The 19,045-nt window shown below is 43.0% G+C and overlaps 1 protein-coding gene across 1 annotated transcript in view; it reads left to right on the forward strand.

The window, feature by feature from the left end:
- Positions 1–18,409, forward strand: part of syt7a (synaptotagmin VIIa) — a 90,762-nt gene extending 72,353 nt beyond the window's left edge. The window contains exons 4-9 of the mRNA XM_033967455.2: positions 6,785–6,887; positions 9,207–9,474; positions 11,245–11,414; positions 15,976–16,090; positions 17,190–17,389; positions 17,461–18,409. Coding sequence (XP_033823346.1) covers positions 6,785–6,887; positions 9,207–9,474; positions 11,245–11,414; positions 15,976–16,090; positions 17,190–17,389; positions 17,461–17,565 — 961 coding nt within the window. The 3' untranslated portion in view covers positions 17,566–18,409. The remainder of the gene's footprint in view (positions 1–6,784; positions 6,888–9,206; positions 9,475–11,244; positions 11,415–15,975; positions 16,091–17,189; positions 17,390–17,460) is intronic.
- Positions 18,410–19,045: the final 636 nt, after the last annotated feature.

Here is a 19,045-nt window from a genome sequence, read left to right on the forward strand (position 1 = left end):
ACAGTTAAAAGCTGTAACATGTCAGTGCAGAATGAACTTTGACAAACATTACACTCTAATGGGAGTGCGTGGTTAACTCCAGAGTGAAAAATGTCCACATGTGATAAAGGGAATAGGAGTTGATGCTAACCTCAGAATACAGGTCATGAAGAGTTACAGCATGGCAGTTAAAGATATGACTACTAATTTGATTTTGATCTATAAATAGCCATGAAAGCAATGTTTTTGTCATCCTCTTAGTTTTGAACAGTATAGTGTAAGTGTAAGCATATGGTCTTATTTTTCTTTTAATGCTCCTGCTAAAGTGTAACTGTGCATAATATCAGGGAAACAATTACTATGGCTACCACTTTAACTAAAACACCTACTGAAGTTATTAAAGTGTAATACAGTTTCACTATGATACATAGTTAGTATATTTATTTAGTATGTGAATGACTTTGTTGACAAAATGATTGGTTGGTTGGTTGAGTCTCATTGCGTGGCCGATAACACACACATACTGTACATGGCTGCCGTGGGTGATGAGAAGGTGTTAGCGCGTGATGTTCTCTGACCTTGTGCGCGATCGGTGGATAAAAGTGTGGTCATTTGTTTATGAAGTCAGACAACAGCAGCACACTGACAGTCTCAGACCAAGGGCATGCACTTTGTGATAATGCCACAGGGAGAGATGTGATCACCATTCAATATCACCACACATTGAAAATCACTGGAACAGGAAGGGCATCCAGGTTAAAACCCAACAGAATTATTATACTGCTGTTCCTAAACAAGCAAGCTATAATTTATACAATAGACATAGACTGTCACAATTCATATTTGACTCTGTCTATCAGGTTTTATCTGTTGCACATAATAGTTATGGATTTTACCATGTGTGAATATTTTGACCATGGCATTAGCTGAGGTCATTTGGAAACATGCTAGAAATAAGCAGCTGTTGGTCTGCAATGAACTAAAGAGAGAAATTATTTGTTCTGAGCCTGGTCCCAGACCCTCCTGCATTCAAGCAGAAAGTATGAGCCAAAGGCTGGCTTGCCAGGCTACCTATAGAATATTTAATTAAGTGGTCTAAGTGCCATGCTAACACATAATTGGCCCATGACACAACTCTGTTATTACTCAGTGAGTGTACATGTCCTGTAGGTTCTCCTTGAGTGTTGCTATAAAGAGAATCCACATCCCAAGATCTTTGAATCTAGATCTCTCACTGAGCGACACATAGACCAATCAGAGCTCGACTCTCAGAAAAGGCGGGACATAGCGCATTCTTATGCCACATTAACATTCAATCCACTTGCCTGTGGTCCTTCAATTATTCATCCATGCGTGTTACATCATTTTTGTTGGGCAGGGCAGTCTTGTTTTAGAAAGCCTCTTTGGGACATTAATAGATCCAGATGTATATGGTTCATGCTAAGATCCAGATGTATATGGCTTGATATTAAGAGATGCGCTGCACTCAGAGAGAAGCTGGCTGCCAGGGAGCATCTGCTAATTGCCAAGTGGACTTTATAATATTGCTCAATAATTGAGGAGTTTATTACATTGCTTAATCTGACATAAAACCCAAGACAAACACAGTGAATGGTGGTTATGACCTTTTATATAAATTAGTATATAATATATAATAAATTGTCTTTATTTAACATCACTGTTAGTCCTAACAACATCAGTTTATATAAAATTTGCATTATAGGTCAACTGCAGGTCATGCTTGTGTAAATGGATTATTATTGGCTAGGACTTTGTATTATTTAAACCATAAATACATGTATTCTTGGCATTAAGGGGGCTGTCATCTGTAATGTTTGTACATAAATATGTAAATTGATTATGTCCTGCCTCGTTGGTCTGACACACTTCTTCTCTTGTGAGGGGGGCTTTGTAGGCCCGACTAATCAGCTGTGTTCAAGGGATCCAGTTAAGACCAAGTCCCGAGGCCCTGATTCTCCCTGCGGCCATCATCACAACGTCACAGCGGGGAGAAGAGCGTAGAGATACAGATGCGCTACATACTAAGAGAGGGGGTAGACAGCACCGAAGCAGCTGAAAGAAGCAACAATGGGACTATAGAGAAAATGGCTTTCAGATACCCACCCATCCATAAGTCTGAAGAGGATGTCCTGATCCATCTTCTCCATAGAGTGCTTATGGCAAACTCCTCTTATTCTGAGCTATACTGTCCAAGAATGTACCGATATAGATCATTTGTATAGATGGATGGTTTGGCTGAAGACCAGCATTTTACATGAGGCATATTTCATAAGCACTTCTAAAGCCTTGGATAGTGTAGTGCTTGGTTTTAACAAGAGCAGCATTACCTCAGCATATATAGTTTATTGTTATTATGAACTTTTGGTTTGATTAAGATGTGTTTTACAGACATTTGATTTTTTTTCAAAAAGACCACATTTTCTTTTAATTAGAGTAATTATTAATTAATCATTTGATTTATATTGCACCTTTCAAGATATCCAAAGTGCTTTACAATGCATTATTCATTCGCTCCATAATCAATGGGGGTAAGATTCTATTGTAGCCACTGTGGCCCTGAGGCAGACTGACAGAAGTGAGGCTTCCAATTTGTGCCACTCCGACCACCACTAACACCAACACACATACCACCTTCATACTACACAATGGGCCTCATTCAAGAAGGTTTTCTTAAAAAAAAATTAATAAGTTTGTTTTAAAAAGATGCCGAGAAAATGCCAGATTCACAAAGCATTCTAAAGTTGCCAGATTTCTTCTTAAATGAGAGTTATGCCTAATTCACCAACATCCAGCTACAAACACCACAACACATTTATCTACATAAAACATCATATGTATTTAGTAAGAAGCACCCTGTAAACTTCCATATATGGCCAATATGGGCTTGGCCTCACTACATGTGAAAGTGCAAGGAGAGAGTGAACAAGAACATCAGGTAGAGAGGATCTACTTCTGTTTTACAGCTTTAGTGGCAATTAAAAATATCCAAACACACATGAGCCCACCCAGTGAGGGTATACTTAGGTCACTGACTTGTTGAAATGTAAAATCTGACCACTGTGACCAAATAGTTATATGCTCTATAAAACTCCTCTAAATGTTTTTGGATCACATAGTAATATTTTAAGAAGAAAATATTTAAGAAAATACATAACTCACAGTTCTTATGAGTGAGTAAGAAAACATTTTGTGAATTCCAAAAATGTTTATAAGGCATCAAGTACAAATTTTTTCATAAGTACGCTTGAGTGAGACCCAATGTGGGTCAGGTGCCTTGCCCAAGGACACAACGTTTTTGCCACTGGCATCCCACAGTGGCACCTGGTATTCCAACTTTGCAAACAGATGCAAACTACCAATAGGTTGAAGTCTATTTATTAATTTTTCGCCCTAATTCCCATATAATTTTTTTCCTAATTCTAGCACCGTTGCCATTGCATAGCAACAAACAATTAACAATTCAAAACAAAATATTTGTATATGTTTTGATTGAATGGGTAGGGTACTCAAATGTCACTTATAAACATGAAGTTGAAAAAGCATATTGCTTAAATGATTCTATTTTATGTATTTAAGTTTATTTTTGAACAATAACGTAATTTTCCCAGTGACTTGACTTTTGTGCAACGCTGTTCTTGCATTTTTGAGGGTTTTTTTTTTTTATATTGCTTATTTGTATTGTTATGAATTGAGCTGTGACAATAACACCTAATTGCATGTAGTTGTGAGAGTCCATAAAGGGAGATTAGGCTATTCTTTCCCTAGAATCTCTATGGGAACTTTGCTAACGATGCTATTTTAAACACATTCTGGGTCCCTAGGTGCAGGGTGTAACTAGTTAACGGCAAAGGCATCCATATTTATACGCTGCAGTAGAAATTTAGCATGAGAAGAGCCAAGCACAAGCCTGTATGACTGTAGTGTGAATGCTTGCGTGTTTCTGTGGATGAGGAGTTACATAAGCAACTTTGTGCGTATGTGTGAAAAGTATACGCTCTGGCTCCCTGCAGAGAATAGTCGAAAGCATTACTTTATGGTCAGAGGGGGGAGTGCATGACATGTTTGTTATTTGGGGGGGGTGATGATGGGCAGTTTCTAGGGTGGCCTCTCTTTCTGGCGTCTCTCTCCAGCCTAGAAGTGGAGTGCATTTCCCCCCTCCCCACCGCTGGCCCTCGGTCAGGTAAAAAAAAAACAGGATAGTATCACAGGACGGTGAACCCAAAGTGCCCCGCCTGCCTCCGAGTGTGCCCGCGAGGCCCTCACCCGTCCCTGTCATCTATCCGAAAGCCTCCTCTGTGTTTCACTGTGTTTGCCTGTTTGCTGCACCCCTTCCCCATCATCCCCATCACTACCCCCCGACACATATGTATGCTCTATGTTTCTGGAGCCGTTGCTATGCCAACAGCCCACTTTCTCTGCCTCCGAACTCAAGTCCACCCTGCCCCCCACTGGTCACTGTAGAACACTGCAGGCTTCAGAGCACCCGTTCGAACCCTCCAGGGGCTGGACAGAAAAAGAACTGGCACCAAAACATAGCAGTTGTAGTGTTACCATCTGCTACTAATATTAATATAGCTTGAACTAATTCAATAGCATTGCAAATCCATACATGAGCCAGAGGAAGCAGATAAGTGTATGCACTAAACTGCTGTGTTAGACAGCTGGGGGCAGTGCAGAAGCCCACCTCCTCAGGTGATAGTGCCTCACCTGAGAATGCACCGAAGCAAAGCATGGCCAACAATGAATAATAGAAAAGTCCCCCGCTGATAGTTGGGAGAAGGAGGAGGTGCCCTGCTCAGACACTGTCTCTCTCCTGCTTTAGGCATGGTTTGTGCCCACATATTAGTCTACTCTTACCAGGACTTCTCTACTCCTCACTATCTCTCTGCCTGCAGTGCACCAAATAAACAGGCCCCTGAAAATGCAATTACCTCCCCTGGCAACTAATACTACTAACACCAATTGATGAATATTCCTCCCTTCTCCACACAGTGAACATCCCTCCTTCCCCCAGACTCGCTCTAGTTCTTTTGCTGCTTTCTGTGATTGTCTGTTTGCTTGTCCTTTTGCTTGCATTTTCTGTCTGTCTATTTGTCAGTACATTTGATCCAGTTCCGTCCTTGTCCTGCAAAAACGTTGACATTATTACATTCAACATCAATCTTCATCAAATTTGCACATCCAACTATAAAAGACACTACAGTAATGCTGGCCAGACAGACAGACGTGTTTTTGCCCGTTCGAGGCATTGCTTTCACTCTCTGAGTGACGACTACTTGCATATGCCCGATATGCAGACGTAGCCAATGCCGCTATGCTTCGGCCCTTGTTTCCCAGCCCCCACTTTTAGAGTGTTGCTAAATGGTTGGACAATCTGGTTAAACAATTATTATTTTTGTAGTTAGCTGCATTTGACTTCAGCCTTCTTTTGTAACACTCTAAATGTGACTCCTATGTTCCTACTATTTGTCTTTTTGTTGACTAATTTCTGTTGTGTAGCGTGTGGTTATATACTCCATCTTTCATTTGTTGGAGCTGTCCATATTAAGACCAGTTGTTGTGCGCTCTTCTGGAGATCGATGGTACTTATTGTCTATTTTCTGTTCTTCTCCGCTCTCTCTCTCTCCCTTCAGCATGTAGCCCTCTCTCTCCCTGATGTAGTGTGCATAGCTCTTTATTTTGGCCTCTTCTTCTTTGATGTTTATCAGACTGACCAAAACTAAGCCTCTCTTGTGTTTCCAGGCTTTCCTTTCTTCATTCTCTATCTTTTCTTGCAGCTCTGTTTTTCTCTCTAATGTGCTGGTGTTTGTAACAATCTCACTCTTGGTTTGGTTTGGTTCTGTAACCTCACTGTTCATGCTATTAATACTGCTATCTCTTCTAATACAGACTGGTATTTTGAAGCTTGCTTTCTCTTCTCACTTATAGTCTCTATAGTTTGTCTTTGTCTGCAACTCAAGCATCCATTTCTTTTGGTGTTTCTTTGTCCTCTTGGTTCATTTGTGCCTAAGGCTGTTTCAGTGCCTGGTCTCATCTATGGAGTGTTTCCAACGTGCCACTGAATCACAACTTATGCTTTGCTCACACTTTCTTCAAGCCCATTTAATCCCTATTTCTTGTTGTTCATTTCTTTGTTTTTTCTGTGACTCTTCTTGTTTTAAAGATGTATGAACATAGAGGTTTCTCATCCCAAACTGTTTGTCCCAAAGATCAGTATTAACATTTGTACCAGCTCTGCCATGGGAGATCTCTGTTTATGAAATAACTTTTTTTTTTTATCCTTAAACTGATCAGAATACAAAGCACCTTGTTCTATGTTGTTGTGTCCAATGTCTATGTCCCATATTTTGCTATATATGTTTGTCTCTTGTCTACAGATATGTCATGTCCTTATACATGTCATTTTACCTGTAGATTGAAAAATGGGTTGATAAAAATAGTGCTTTACTTTTGTTCTTTTTCTTCAAATGTTTTGTTTTCTGGCTGGTGTAACTTTTGGACACACGCCACTGCGGACATATGCCTAGACATCCCAATTCCGCAGATTTGTCAAGCTCAACTCCCCACATGAAATGCCTTAAGAACTAGCATCTGCCAAAATGTCCATTCCTTGGCTGGTTTAGGTGTTTTTTGTCATAGTTTCAATCCACTTTGAAGTCACATCTAACCAAAGAAAACTTGGACTGTGGATAGGCAGTGTGTAGCTCCCTGCACACTCCCTATCTCTCATTCTCTGGAGGGCTAGTGTGTTTTTTCCCTGGTCAACCTGTGTTTTTGTTTACAGGGGCAACAAGCCAGCTAACAGCCCCAAAGGCCAGCCTCCCGATGCCGACGGTCATTCCTCTGTCTCGGACCTGGCCAACTCCCTCACTGGAGACATGGTGATGGTAAGGTTATGTCCAGGATCATTTTAATCTGTTCTGATGCAACTTAAATATTACACTTTCTCGGCAATAAAACAGCCATGTGATCAGAAATTAGTCTTTGAACTTGTCCCAAGCCATAAGAAGCTTGTGTCACTAAGCATATCTAACGTAAAATTGCAGTTTATGCATAATACCGGTCTTTGAAGGCCAGTTCTGTAGCCACAGCTGCCTTGGGGCAATTGACAGCTAATTTGTGACAATGACCTCTCTGACCAGCACCAACAACTGACATTTTCCAAATCAATATTTAAGCATTTCCATGCTACAAAACAGATAAAAACAGTATTTAACACAAGTCTATCTGCATAAACTCCATACTCCATAAAACATGCAGCCCACTTGTGCTAATTGTGTTTTAATGCACCATTTGCTCATTTACAAGAAAATGTGTAAATCCTATTATTGCTTTTGTCCTTGGGCTGCCAGATATGTAGATTGCGTGTGTCTGATTAAAATTCACAGGCCGAGGACTAAATGTCAGCATATGATTTCTGTTTTCCATTTTACAGCCATTCTAAAGAAACAGTCCGCTAACCACTTAGCAAGTTACAACAGCTTAACATTTGGATGTGTTGCAATGATAAAGATGAATACTTGAATGGAAATGCTTATTGTAGGCATGGTATGAATTATAGATATTATGTAATGGGAGAGGATGCATATTTGACTCATGAGAATAGCATACACAATGGAACATAAAGCTCTTAGTAGTATTTTTAACCATGTTTCATAATACACTGTCTTCTTCAAACCCACGACTGAAAAGTTTTGGAAGTAGAACAGATTACATGTACACCACACTTTTGTACTTTTGGTCAAACTATACTTTGATCTAAATATAGCGTTGCTGAGCTGAGTCATGTGTCATACACATGCCAAAGTGATTTATAGCTGTGCATTGGTTACAACTTAGCCATAATTGAAAAAAGACTTCAGGCTGCTCTGACCAAGCAATCAAGCAAGACAAACCTCCAAGGTGACTCAGTGTGTTGGATAAATTAGATTTGGGATATTTCACACTTGCTCTTCCTGTCAGGTTTAAAATCCATATTGGCACATGCTTGAGTGAGTGAGTCTATTTCATGTTGTTACAGAAAAGGACCAAACAGAGTCCAGAATATCTGAGGAAATACTTTCTTCTTCATGTGCCTGACTAGAATGGCAAGCTAGTTGTCTGATCGTTATTCAAATGTTTTCATGTGTTTCTGATGTTAAGGATTAGGCTCAAAAACTGTATTTAAAAAGTATAGAAATGACTCATCTTCTTGGTAACATTTAAAAATAATTATAACTTACCCAACCTTAATAAAGAATGATCAAATACTTTATTCATATTTGTTCATTAAGAATGGTTCAGGCTTAGTAACTACTTAATTAAGGGTTTGAGATTATTACATAGTAACTAATCTATAATAATTATAAATTAATCCTTTGCTCATGTTTTATTAACGCTAATTAAAGTATATAAAGTTGTTTTTACTTTTATAGTAGACATCCTGTTATTTTTACTCTAGAAGTAGAAGTTCGAGTGTATAACATAACACAAAAGTACAACAATTGACAAAACTTTTAACATTTCTGTTTCTGTTTTGGGCATCATGCAAAAATGTGAATAAGGCGTGTCTTTGGTAAGACTCCACATCTGGGTAGCCATATATTAGACTTCTGGGTGACAGTTGCTGAATGTTTAGCGCTATCATGTCCCAAATCAAAAGTTGGAGGCTTGATTCCTTCTCGAATCAAGTTCTGTTGTTGTGCAAGACACACACACAAACGTGAGTGTTGGTGGTGGTCAGAGGGACCGATGGTGCAACTTGCAGACTTGCTTCGATCAGTCTACCCCAGGGCAGCTGTGGCTACAATAGCAGCTTACCATCACCGAGTATGGAGTGAATTAATAAATATTGTTTCAAACTAAGTGAATCACTGCTGTAAAAGTAGATTTTTTTGAGAGAACTAAGTGCCAACCTTCTTGTGTTTCCTTTACCCACCGCCCAGTATCAGATAGTAGCCTTTAATGCCCAGGCAGTGATAAAGTGCTTGTGAGGGAGACTCTCTCCCCTATCTCTAATCTATGACCTCCTGCCTCTTTACATCATTAGTGAGGAAATTCAACTCTCTCAGTCTTCTTAATGTCTTAGAAATCGCTTTAAGCAAGGGGCTTGTGTACGGCGTGACAAAAATGTTCAAATTCCCCATCAAGGTCTAGCAGCATGTCCTGCCCTTGGTGTGAACCTCTGCTACTTTCATGCTGTCATACTCATTTGAATGCTTTTGCAGCTATCCCCGGGTTCGGAGGATGATGATGGAGAGGGACCAATCAGTGAGAAGCTGGGGCGTATCCAGTTCAGTATAGGCTACAGCTTCCAGAACACCACCCTCACGGTCAAAGTGCTCAAGGGACAAGACCTCCCAGCCAAGGACTTCTCGGGCACCTCTGACCCCTTTGTCAAAATCTACCTACTGCCAGACAAAAAGCACAAGCTGGAGACCAAGGTCAAGAGGAAGAACCTCAACCCTCACTGGAACGAAACTTTCCTCTTTGAAGGTTTGTGCTACTTAACCACCTGTTTTAGAGAGGGATGTTACTCTGTCAGAACCTCACTAGGTTTGTCTCTTCTTACTCCTCACCCTCATTTGACACTTTGACACTGCTCTACACAGCCCAGAAACATATAAAAATAAATATATTACAGATATGTTGTCAGCATTAAATTAAAAATCCAGCTTTTTGTGATGATATACATTTCCACTTCCCTTTTAACATCTTATTTTTATATGATTGACATTTCTACATAGCGCCCCAAATCCTCCCCCATTTGCATTTATCACACTTTGTCATTGTCCTGTCCACTGATAAAGAAATGCAATAGCACTTGACATTTCGTTATATATTTTGTTGAGATAAAGAGATCAATAGAACTGCAAAGTCACCTCCAGGCTTTAGATGTCCAAGGAAACATTGTACTCCGAGATGTTGAGATTCTAGTTTAGATTAGTTAGCAGCATACATTATTTTAGCCTGGTGTTGAATTACGCTCAAAGCTCCATGCCTTTTATTTACCTAATGGACATTTTAAGAGGTATTGATTCTCTAATCTAATGTTTTTTAACCAGAAGGACCAATGAGAGTATGGTCAAATATCAGGCAAACTCTTGAATCAATCATTTTAATAATAGCTTAGTGTTCTGCTTCAAATTCTAAAAATAGCCTTATTAGAGACCTAGAACATAGTAGAAAAACTCAGTTAGCAACCTTTTAAGCTCTGGCAGGAGAGAAAGGTAGAAGGAATAGGAAAAAGTGTATAAAACAAAAGTGATTTAATGGTAAAATAATTTCTGTAGCATTAAACAATATTACAAAGCCACACCTTACCCTTATGAATGCCATATAACCCTACATAAAAATTAATATTTAGTGCTGTAACACAAACACATTTATGATTGATAATGTGATAATAGTGGAAGTCATCAAACTCCAGCTGCTGAATGTTAGGCCCACAGACTCGCAGCCAAGTGCCAGAGCCCTGTATGATCTCAATGTGTTTCATTGTGTTTCATTATGATCACTGTGCACCACTGACAGTGCCACAGAAACAAAGTCCAAACAGTTTCCAAAATGGCTCACAGTGCTGCCAGCACTTAGAACAATAGACCATACACTTGATAAATCAACAGTATTGGTTTTGTGACGCATGCATAAAGTTTGTGAAAATGCTGCTGGCCTTTTAACTTTATTGTGATGACCTTTGACCTTGGCTTTATTCATCAAAGTACTGGCTCAGTCTTACAAAATGTGTTAAAAGGTTAGACTGAGCCAAAACAAACTGCAATGTATGGTGAAATGTAGCAGAAGCATAAATTCAACAAGAAGACTGTTTCTTAATATCATCCAATCACAATCTTTTCTTCTCACCCAAACCATCATCCACTCCATCTCCACCGCAGCAGTAGAACTATCTGCCACCTCAGCTTCTCCATGTCCTTCATTTCACCACCAAGTCATTAAAACAATCCACAGCACTTTAGTTTCTGCTGGTTTAGTTATTACAGTCATACACAAATGTGTTATTTTGGTTGTTTTATTTAAAACTTTTTAAAGCATTAATATTATTCTTGATATTCTTACCATTATCAAATGTTAAAAAGACTACAAAGTTAATTTATTGTTTAAAAATTAAATATATAATAACAACAGTACTTATATTTATGTGTATTTTTCCCATCAATTCACAAATCAAAATGGATCATTGTATATGCTGAAGTTTTATTTTAATTCTGCCGCTCATGTGTGTGTGATCCTCCATGTGTGTTGTAGGTTTCCCTTATGAGAAGGTCAGGGAGCGGACTCTGTACCTGCAGGTGCTGGACTATGACCGCTTCAGTCGGAATGACCCCATTGGAGAGGTGTCCATCCCCCTCAACAAGGTGGAGCTGGGCCAGATGAAGACCTTCTGGAAGGAACTCAAGCCCTGCAGTGATGGCAGCGTAAGGGCACCCACCACTGGCATCTGTTAATACTGTTATTTTCATTCACACTTTCCTCTAAAGCAGTGGACGTAAAGGATAGTTTCACATCTGCATAATTATATTTTTATAGAAAAGAGAATCATGTTACAAAGGGGAAAAGTTAACTCAACTGCGCTTCAATTTGTGGAGCTTGCTATTGATTTTAAAATTTTGATAGTGTTATCAGCAAATAACAATTATTGACTACAAGTGCAAGAAAATATTTGTTTGTACTGAAAAAAGCCCGTATTGGACTTTCCTTAATAATATACATTGACTATACAAAAGTATAGTCAATGAACCACCACCTTAACGTGGTGGAGGGGTTTGAGCACCCAAATGATCCTGGGAGCTATGTTGTTGGGGGCTTCATGCCCCTGGTAGGGTCACCCATGGTAAACAGGTCCTGGGAGACGGGTCTGACTAGGGCGGTTCAGAAGCCTATCATGAAGAAAAGAACAACAAGGCCGTTCACGTCGCCCGGACTGGCATTACCGGGGCCCCACCCTGGAGCCAGGCCTGGGGTGGGTGCTCGACAGCGAGCGCCTGGTGGCCGGGCCTTTCCCCACGGGGCCCAGCCGGGCCCAGCCCGAAGAAACGACGTGGGGCCGTCCTCCCGTGGACCCACCATCTGCGAGAGGAGCCATGAGGGGCGGGTGCAGAGAGATCTGGGCGGCAGTCGAAGGCGGGGACCTCGACGACCAGATCTCCGGACATGGAGACTAGCTCTGGGAACATGGAATGTCACCTTGCTGGGGGGGAAGGAGCCTGAGCTTGTGCGGGAGGTTGAGCGTTACCGGCTAGATATAGTCGGCCTCACCTCCACGCACAGCTTGGGCTCTGGAACCCAACTTCTTGAGAGGGGTTGGACTCCATTTCTCTGGCGATGCCCGCGGGGACACCGGCGAGCTGGTGTGGGCTTGCTCATTGCCCCACAGCTCAGCCGGCACGTGTTGGAGTTCACCCCGGGGAACGAGAGGGTCGCGTCCCTGCGCCTCCGGGTCGGGGACAGGTCTCTCACTGTCGTGTCGGCCTACGGGCCAAACAGCAGTGCAGAGTACCCGGCCTTCTTGGAGTCCCTGGGAGGGGTACTAGACAGTGCACCAACTGGGGACTCCGTTGTTCTCCTGGGGGACTTCAATGCCCATGTGGGTAATGACAGTGACACTTGGAGGGGCGTGATTGGGAAGAATGGCCTCCCTGATCTGAACCCGAGTGGTGTTTTGTTATTGGACTTCTGTGCTAGTCACAGTTTGTCCATAACAAACACCATGTTCGAGCACAAGGGTGTCCCATTGGTGCACGTGGCATCAGGACACTCTAGGTTGGAGGTCAATGATCGACTTTGTTGTCGTGTCATCTGACCTCCAACCGTGTCTTGGACACGGGTGAAGAGAGGGGCTGAGCTGTCAACTGATCACCACCTGGTGGTGAGTTGGATCTGCTGGCGGAGGAGGAAGCCGGACAGACCTGGCAGGCCCAAGCGCATCGTGAGGGTCTGCTGGGAACGTCTGGCGGAGCCCTCTGTCAGAGGGGTCTTCAACTCCCACCTCCGGGAGAGCTTCTCCTTGATGCCGGGGGAGGCTGGGGACATGGACTCTGAGTGGGCCATGTTCTCCACCTCTATTGTCGATGCGGCTGCTCGTAGTTGTGGTCGTAAGGTCTGCGGTGCTTGTCATGGCGGCAATCCTCGAACCCAGTGGTGGACACCGGAAGTAAGGGATGCCGTCAAACTGAAGAAGGAGTCCTATCGAGCCTTGTTGGCTCGTGGGACTCCCGGGTGGTGGTCCCTCTGTATAAGAAGGGGGACCGGAGGGTGTGTTCCAATTACAGGGGAATCACACTCCTCAGCCTTCCTGGTAAGGTCTATTCCAGGGTACTGGAGAGGAGAATCCGACCGATAGTCGAACCTCGAATTCAGGAGGAGTAGTGTGGTTTTTGTCCTGGTCGTGGAACCCTGGACCAGCTCTATACTCTCCATCAGGTCCTTGAGGGTTCATGGGAGTTTGCCCAACCAGTCCACATGTGTTTTGTGGATCTGGAGAAGGCATTCGACCATGACCCTTGCGGTGTCCTTTGGGGGGTGCTCTGGGAGTATTGGGTCCAGGGCTCTTTGCTAAGGGCTGTCCAGTCCCTGTATGACCGGAGCAGGAGCTGTGTTCACATTGCCGGCAGTAAGTCAGACCTGTTCCTGGTGCATGTTGGACTCCGCCAGGGCTGGCCCTTTGTCACCGGTTCTGTTCATTATATTTATGGACAGAATTTCTAGGCGCAGCCAGGGATCGGAGGGAGTCTGGTTTGGGAACCACAGGATTTCATCTCTGCTGTTTGCAGATGATGTTGTCCTGATGGCTTCTTCGAGCCAGGACCTGCAGCAGGCACTGGGGCGGTTTGCAGCCGAGTGTGAAGCGGCTGGGATGAGAATCAGCTCCTCCAAATCCGAGGCCATGGTTCTCGACCGGAAAAAGGTGGCTTGCCCTCTCCGGGTGGGTGGTGAGTCTCTGCCCCAAGTGGAGGAGTTCAAGTATCTCGGGGTCTTGTTCACGAGTGAGGGAAGGATGGAGTGTGAGATTGACAGGCGGATCGGTGCAGCGTCTGCAGTGATGCGGTCGCTGTATCGGTCCGTTGTGGTAAACAAGGAGCTGAGCCGGAAGGCGAAGCTCTCGATTTACCGGTCAATCTACGTTCCTACCCTCACCTATGGTCATGAGCTCTGGGTAATGACCGAAAGGACAAGGTCACGGATACAAGCGGCTGAAATGGGTTTCCTCCGCAGGGTGGCCGGGCACACCCTTAGGGATAGGGTGGGGAGCTCGGTCACACGGGAGGAGCTCGGAGTAGAGCCGCTGCTCCTACACGTTGAGAGGAACCAGTTGAGGTGGCTCGGGCATCTGCTCAGGATGCCTCCTGGACGCCTCCCTAGGGAGGTGTTCTGGGCATGTCCCACCGGGAGGAGGCCTCGGGGAAGACCCAGGACACGCCGGAGGGACTATGTCTCTCGGCTGGCCTGGGAACGCCTTGGGGTCCCACCTGAGGAGCTGGAGGACGTGTCCGGGGTGAGGGAAGCCTGGGAGTCCCTGCTTAGACTGCTGCCCCCGCGGCCCGGCCCCAGATAAGCGGAAGAAAATGGATGGATGGATATACAAAAGTCAAAAGCAGTGCTTCATTTGTAAATCAGATGTTGCCAGAAAAAAGCTGTTTTGTGACCAGTGTCCATACAAGCTCAAAACCAGAACACACATAATAGGTGAGTAAGTAGAAATGCCAAAATACAATGTAACAGATCATGTTACTCAATTCTAAGCCATATAAAAAGCCATTTTATTTGTCAGAGTGCGTTTTTTACATGTGTCACACCAGGATATTCATTCTGACTCAGGTACAGTTTCGAACTGATCTGGAGCAGATCTGGAACAGATCTGGGTTGGTGCAAAGCTGCCCGTTCACACAAGGCTGTTTACAACGCTGTAACGCTGTATCTGTATTTAGTCCTAATGCTGCATTATCGGATTCCCTCAGTACTGGTCTGGCTTCTCTGTTGTCAAAGTTCATTTAATATCGTGAACAAATGAATCCCATTTTGCCACTTTGACTCATTAAAAAAGTGAGTTGTAATTTATATTCAGAACTCCCCCTCTGCACAGGAGCCTCAGGAGCAGGCTGGACACTCTCACTGACGGGGGACAGTGATGTGGTATCAATCGGCGTGGAGGAGATGAGACATAGGCTATGGCTCACAAAATGCAGGCTTATGTTGTCTAAAACAGAGAGTTTATTTTCTTATGTTATTTAAGACCTTAAGCATAAAGGTATAACTTCAATCTGTTTACCAGATCAAAGAAAACAGTTGTTGGGATGCGCTCTGACAGTTACCGGATCCTGTTCCAGCTTGTTCCTGGTGAATTAAGCCCTGGTCAAAAGTCAACTGACCTTTAACATGAAATTTAAGAAATACTAACTACCCACTTTAAATAAATCATAGGTTGGGGAACTCAAGAATATGTTTGTTTTTGAGACTTATCTTGTGTACCATGTACAACTCCAAGTCAATGCTAAGCCAATTTTTAGGTTCAATTGAAACCCAAATATATTGTTTTCGCAACTATTTCTAAACAAAAAATATAAAATAGTGAACCTCAAAATCATCTGGAAAGTTATTAGATTTTTTTCTACCAGCAGATGGCAGATGTGAAACCTGCTCCCACCTTCCCCTCACCTGGCCATTGTTCAAATTCACCTGTGGTCAGGCTCTGTCAGGCTAAAGCTGACACACTATTAGACAGCAGTAACACAGATAGCATCTAGTGGTTTTATGTGAGAATACAGTAGGTCAAGGTTGGCCAGTCTAATTAGAAATGGTAGCTTTAAAAAAAAAAAAAGAGGATACAATTGTTTTAGTGGCTCTTGTGTGCAATGAGCTCAGTGTGGCCATCTGCATTTGTCTTGAGAGTGGAAGAGACAGAGTCATGACTAAGTTTTCTATCCCCTGATTTTGAATGTGCCTGCATGAGTCACTGTGCATTGTGTGTGTGTCGCTCAGGGCCGGCGAGGAGACCTGCTGCTGTCTCTGTGCTATAACCCCACTGCCAACACCATCACTGTGAACATCATCAAAGCACGCAATCTCAAAGCCATGGACATCGGGGGCACCTCAGGTATGCTCAAGCCCGTTTAGCCTTTCTCTGCCTAACTGTCTTTTGACACCGAGTTCTCTCGGCTTCACACTTGCCATAACTGTGCATTCAAAACATCGTTGCTGCCATGTCTGTGAAAAGGACAAAGATGTCGGGCTTGCAGGCTAAGCAGAGTGTGGAGGTGACATTACATCAGAACACGCTTCCCGCCCGACCTCATTTTGCCTTTGTGTATATCTATGAGGATCTGCAGCCTCTCCAAAGCCAAAGTTCTGTCAGCTCAGTCTGGCGCTACTTGTGAGAAAGTAACAGGTCTCGCAGTGAAAGGCTTTAGAGCAGAGAGAAAAAAGTGTCTGTTAGCATTACAGAATATGATAATGCCTCAGAACAAATCCCAGGCCTTATTTCCATAAATATCTGCTCATTTGTATTTTGCCCAGCTCTGGGAGATCTTGACCTTGAGCTGAGAGTAGGTATCTGCCTCCTGCTGCCTTCAATGACTTTCACAATTAGGAGGATAATTACAAACCTGACCCCTGGAGTGGCCTTTCAGGGGGCTCATCTTCTCAGCAGCGGTGTAAACTGCTGTTTGCTGTGAGATTGCTCTGGTTATGGCACAAATAGAGAATGTTACACCCATGATTTCTGAATCTGAACATTGAATAATGAAAATGCAACGTATTATGGACAAAATAAGTTTGCCTCTAACTGGGCAGTTGATATGTGCCGATGTCATGTCTTCTGCAGTCTGGGTGAATAGAATAAAGAAAAAGAATTTAGTAACATTTTATAGTAACTTCACTTATTCATGCCTTAATAAAGCATGAATAAAGGCTCAATTCATAATGAACAAATAGTTAGTAGTAAGGTTAGTAAGGGTTAGTAATGGATAGCCTGATCCTAACCGCTCAATTAAGAAGTTACTAACCCTGAATCTTTCACAAATACATTTTTTGTTCATTATAAATTGAGTCTTTGTTCATGATTTATTAAGGCTAATTAAGATGCAATTATTATGAAGTGGTGCCAGAATTTGAATGTCAACAAAATCACTAAACACACTAAATCCATTCTTATTACCATAGTATAACACTTGTGACTCCTTGTCTGTGGTGTGTAGATCCCTATGTGAAAGTGTGGCTCATGCACAAGGACAAGCGAATAGAGAAGAAGAAGACAGTGACAATGAAGCGCTGTCTGAATCCAGTCTTTAACGAGTCGTTTCCGTTTGATGTCCCCGCCCACGTGCTCCGGGAGACCACCATCATCATCACCGTCATGGACAAGGACAGGCTGAGCCGCAATGATGTCATCGGCAAGGTAACGACACAACACCTGATGAGCTACAGCTAGTTCTCATGCTCATTTCATCTGCTCTGTTTCTGTGGCAGATCTACCTATCGTGGAAGAGTGGACCAGCAGAGGTGAAGCATTGGAAGGACATGCTCGCTCGGCCGCGCACTAACGTAGCCCAATGGCACGCTCTCAAGGCCTGATCGCACTGCCCCAGCTTACCCCAAATGCCCTTCCCCTCCTCCGCCCACCCCCAAACTCTCGCTCCCTTCCTTATGCACAAGACTGACTTGCTGCCAGGCTGCGAAACACGGGTACAATTAGCCATCTGCTCTCTTAAACCTTTAAACTCTCTTTTACTTTTGGGTTATCCCTCTCCTTCTCCCCTCAGACTGCCATGTCATTGTTTACATCCATTCGCTATGGTCCCCCTGTTTCACACTGTCTGTTTGTCTGTCTGTCCTCTGCATGTGACAAATTGTTCATTTTTGAAGCCTTCTTTGGGTTTTTTATGCAGTACTGCCCTTGATACACCAGAGGCAAACCTAATTTATTTTACTGAGTGCCATCTGCACAAAAATTTAAATTATACATTGGGTTAATATAGAATTGTCCTTACATTAGACGTAGCATTCACAGTATGGGAGCTTTCTGCATTACTTGCCCCTGCCCCTAATTGACCCTCATTTTGATGCTGTCTATGGCTTGTACTTGCTGTGTCCCATCTTAAAGTCTCACTCTAGGCCTTGTCATTCGTCTCAAGTGCACTGTGTTCATTCCAGTTAACTGTTCGGCTGAAGTTGTCCAAAACAATCAATACTCAGTTTGTGTCAAAACCAGCTGAACTCAAATGAAGTCATCCAAACCGCCTCTCCTCCCTCTCTCTTTTTCTCTCTTTTCTCTTCTTTTATTGTTCCCTTTTTCTTCTCCTCTGGCACAATATTACTGACAACCCTTGCGCTCTTTTTTCTGAGCCCCTGCCCGTCGTCTGTGTGCTGTGGGTGCTGTGCTGTAGCTCCAAACAAAATAGAGATTATTTACAAATAAATAAAAAAAATACAACTGAACTGAACTGAACTTTCCAACATTCGGGAAGACTTTTACAGATTTTCTCCTTTTCCCAACAAAATAGCCTTGATGTGGAGAGAGAAAACAGAAGATGATTTGACAAAACACACATGAATCAACCATGATACAATGATGTCATTTCCCACAGGAGCGCCAACTGGAGCAACCAAATCTTCCAACAGTATCCACATAAAAACAAAACAGGTGCCATTTTGCGCATTTCAAAGTGTGTTTTTGGTGACATTCAATGAATTCTGCTCTGTAGTGGCCCCTTGTGTTGAGTGTGTGGTTATGTGCGAGTGTGTGTTGGTTTGTTTGGGCATTGCAACCTGGGCAGAAATCTTCTCTTTTCTCTTTCTCATCTTGTGCTCTTCTTACTGCCATTGTTTCCCCACCCTCCTTTTACTGCCCGGCCTTCAGAATGATGGCACTGCGGGGAAGATCTATCTGCACTTTTTTGACAAATGTAATAACAATAATAATTCTGATGTTGTGTAGAGGATTTTAAAGGGAGAAGGATGTGAAGGGGTGAGAGAGGGGGATGCCATGGTCTGGTCTGTGCTTTTCATGCATTGGAGGATGTTGATAGGGCTCCCATCCTCTTAAATGTATGTG

The sequence above is a fragment of the Periophthalmus magnuspinnatus genome, chromosome 6 (genome assembly GCF_009829125.3).
Source record: "Periophthalmus magnuspinnatus isolate fPerMag1 chromosome 6, fPerMag1.2.pri, whole genome shotgun sequence".
In the NCBI taxonomy this organism is placed as follows: domain Eukaryota; kingdom Metazoa; phylum Chordata; class Actinopteri; order Gobiiformes; family Gobiidae; genus Periophthalmus; species Periophthalmus magnuspinnatus.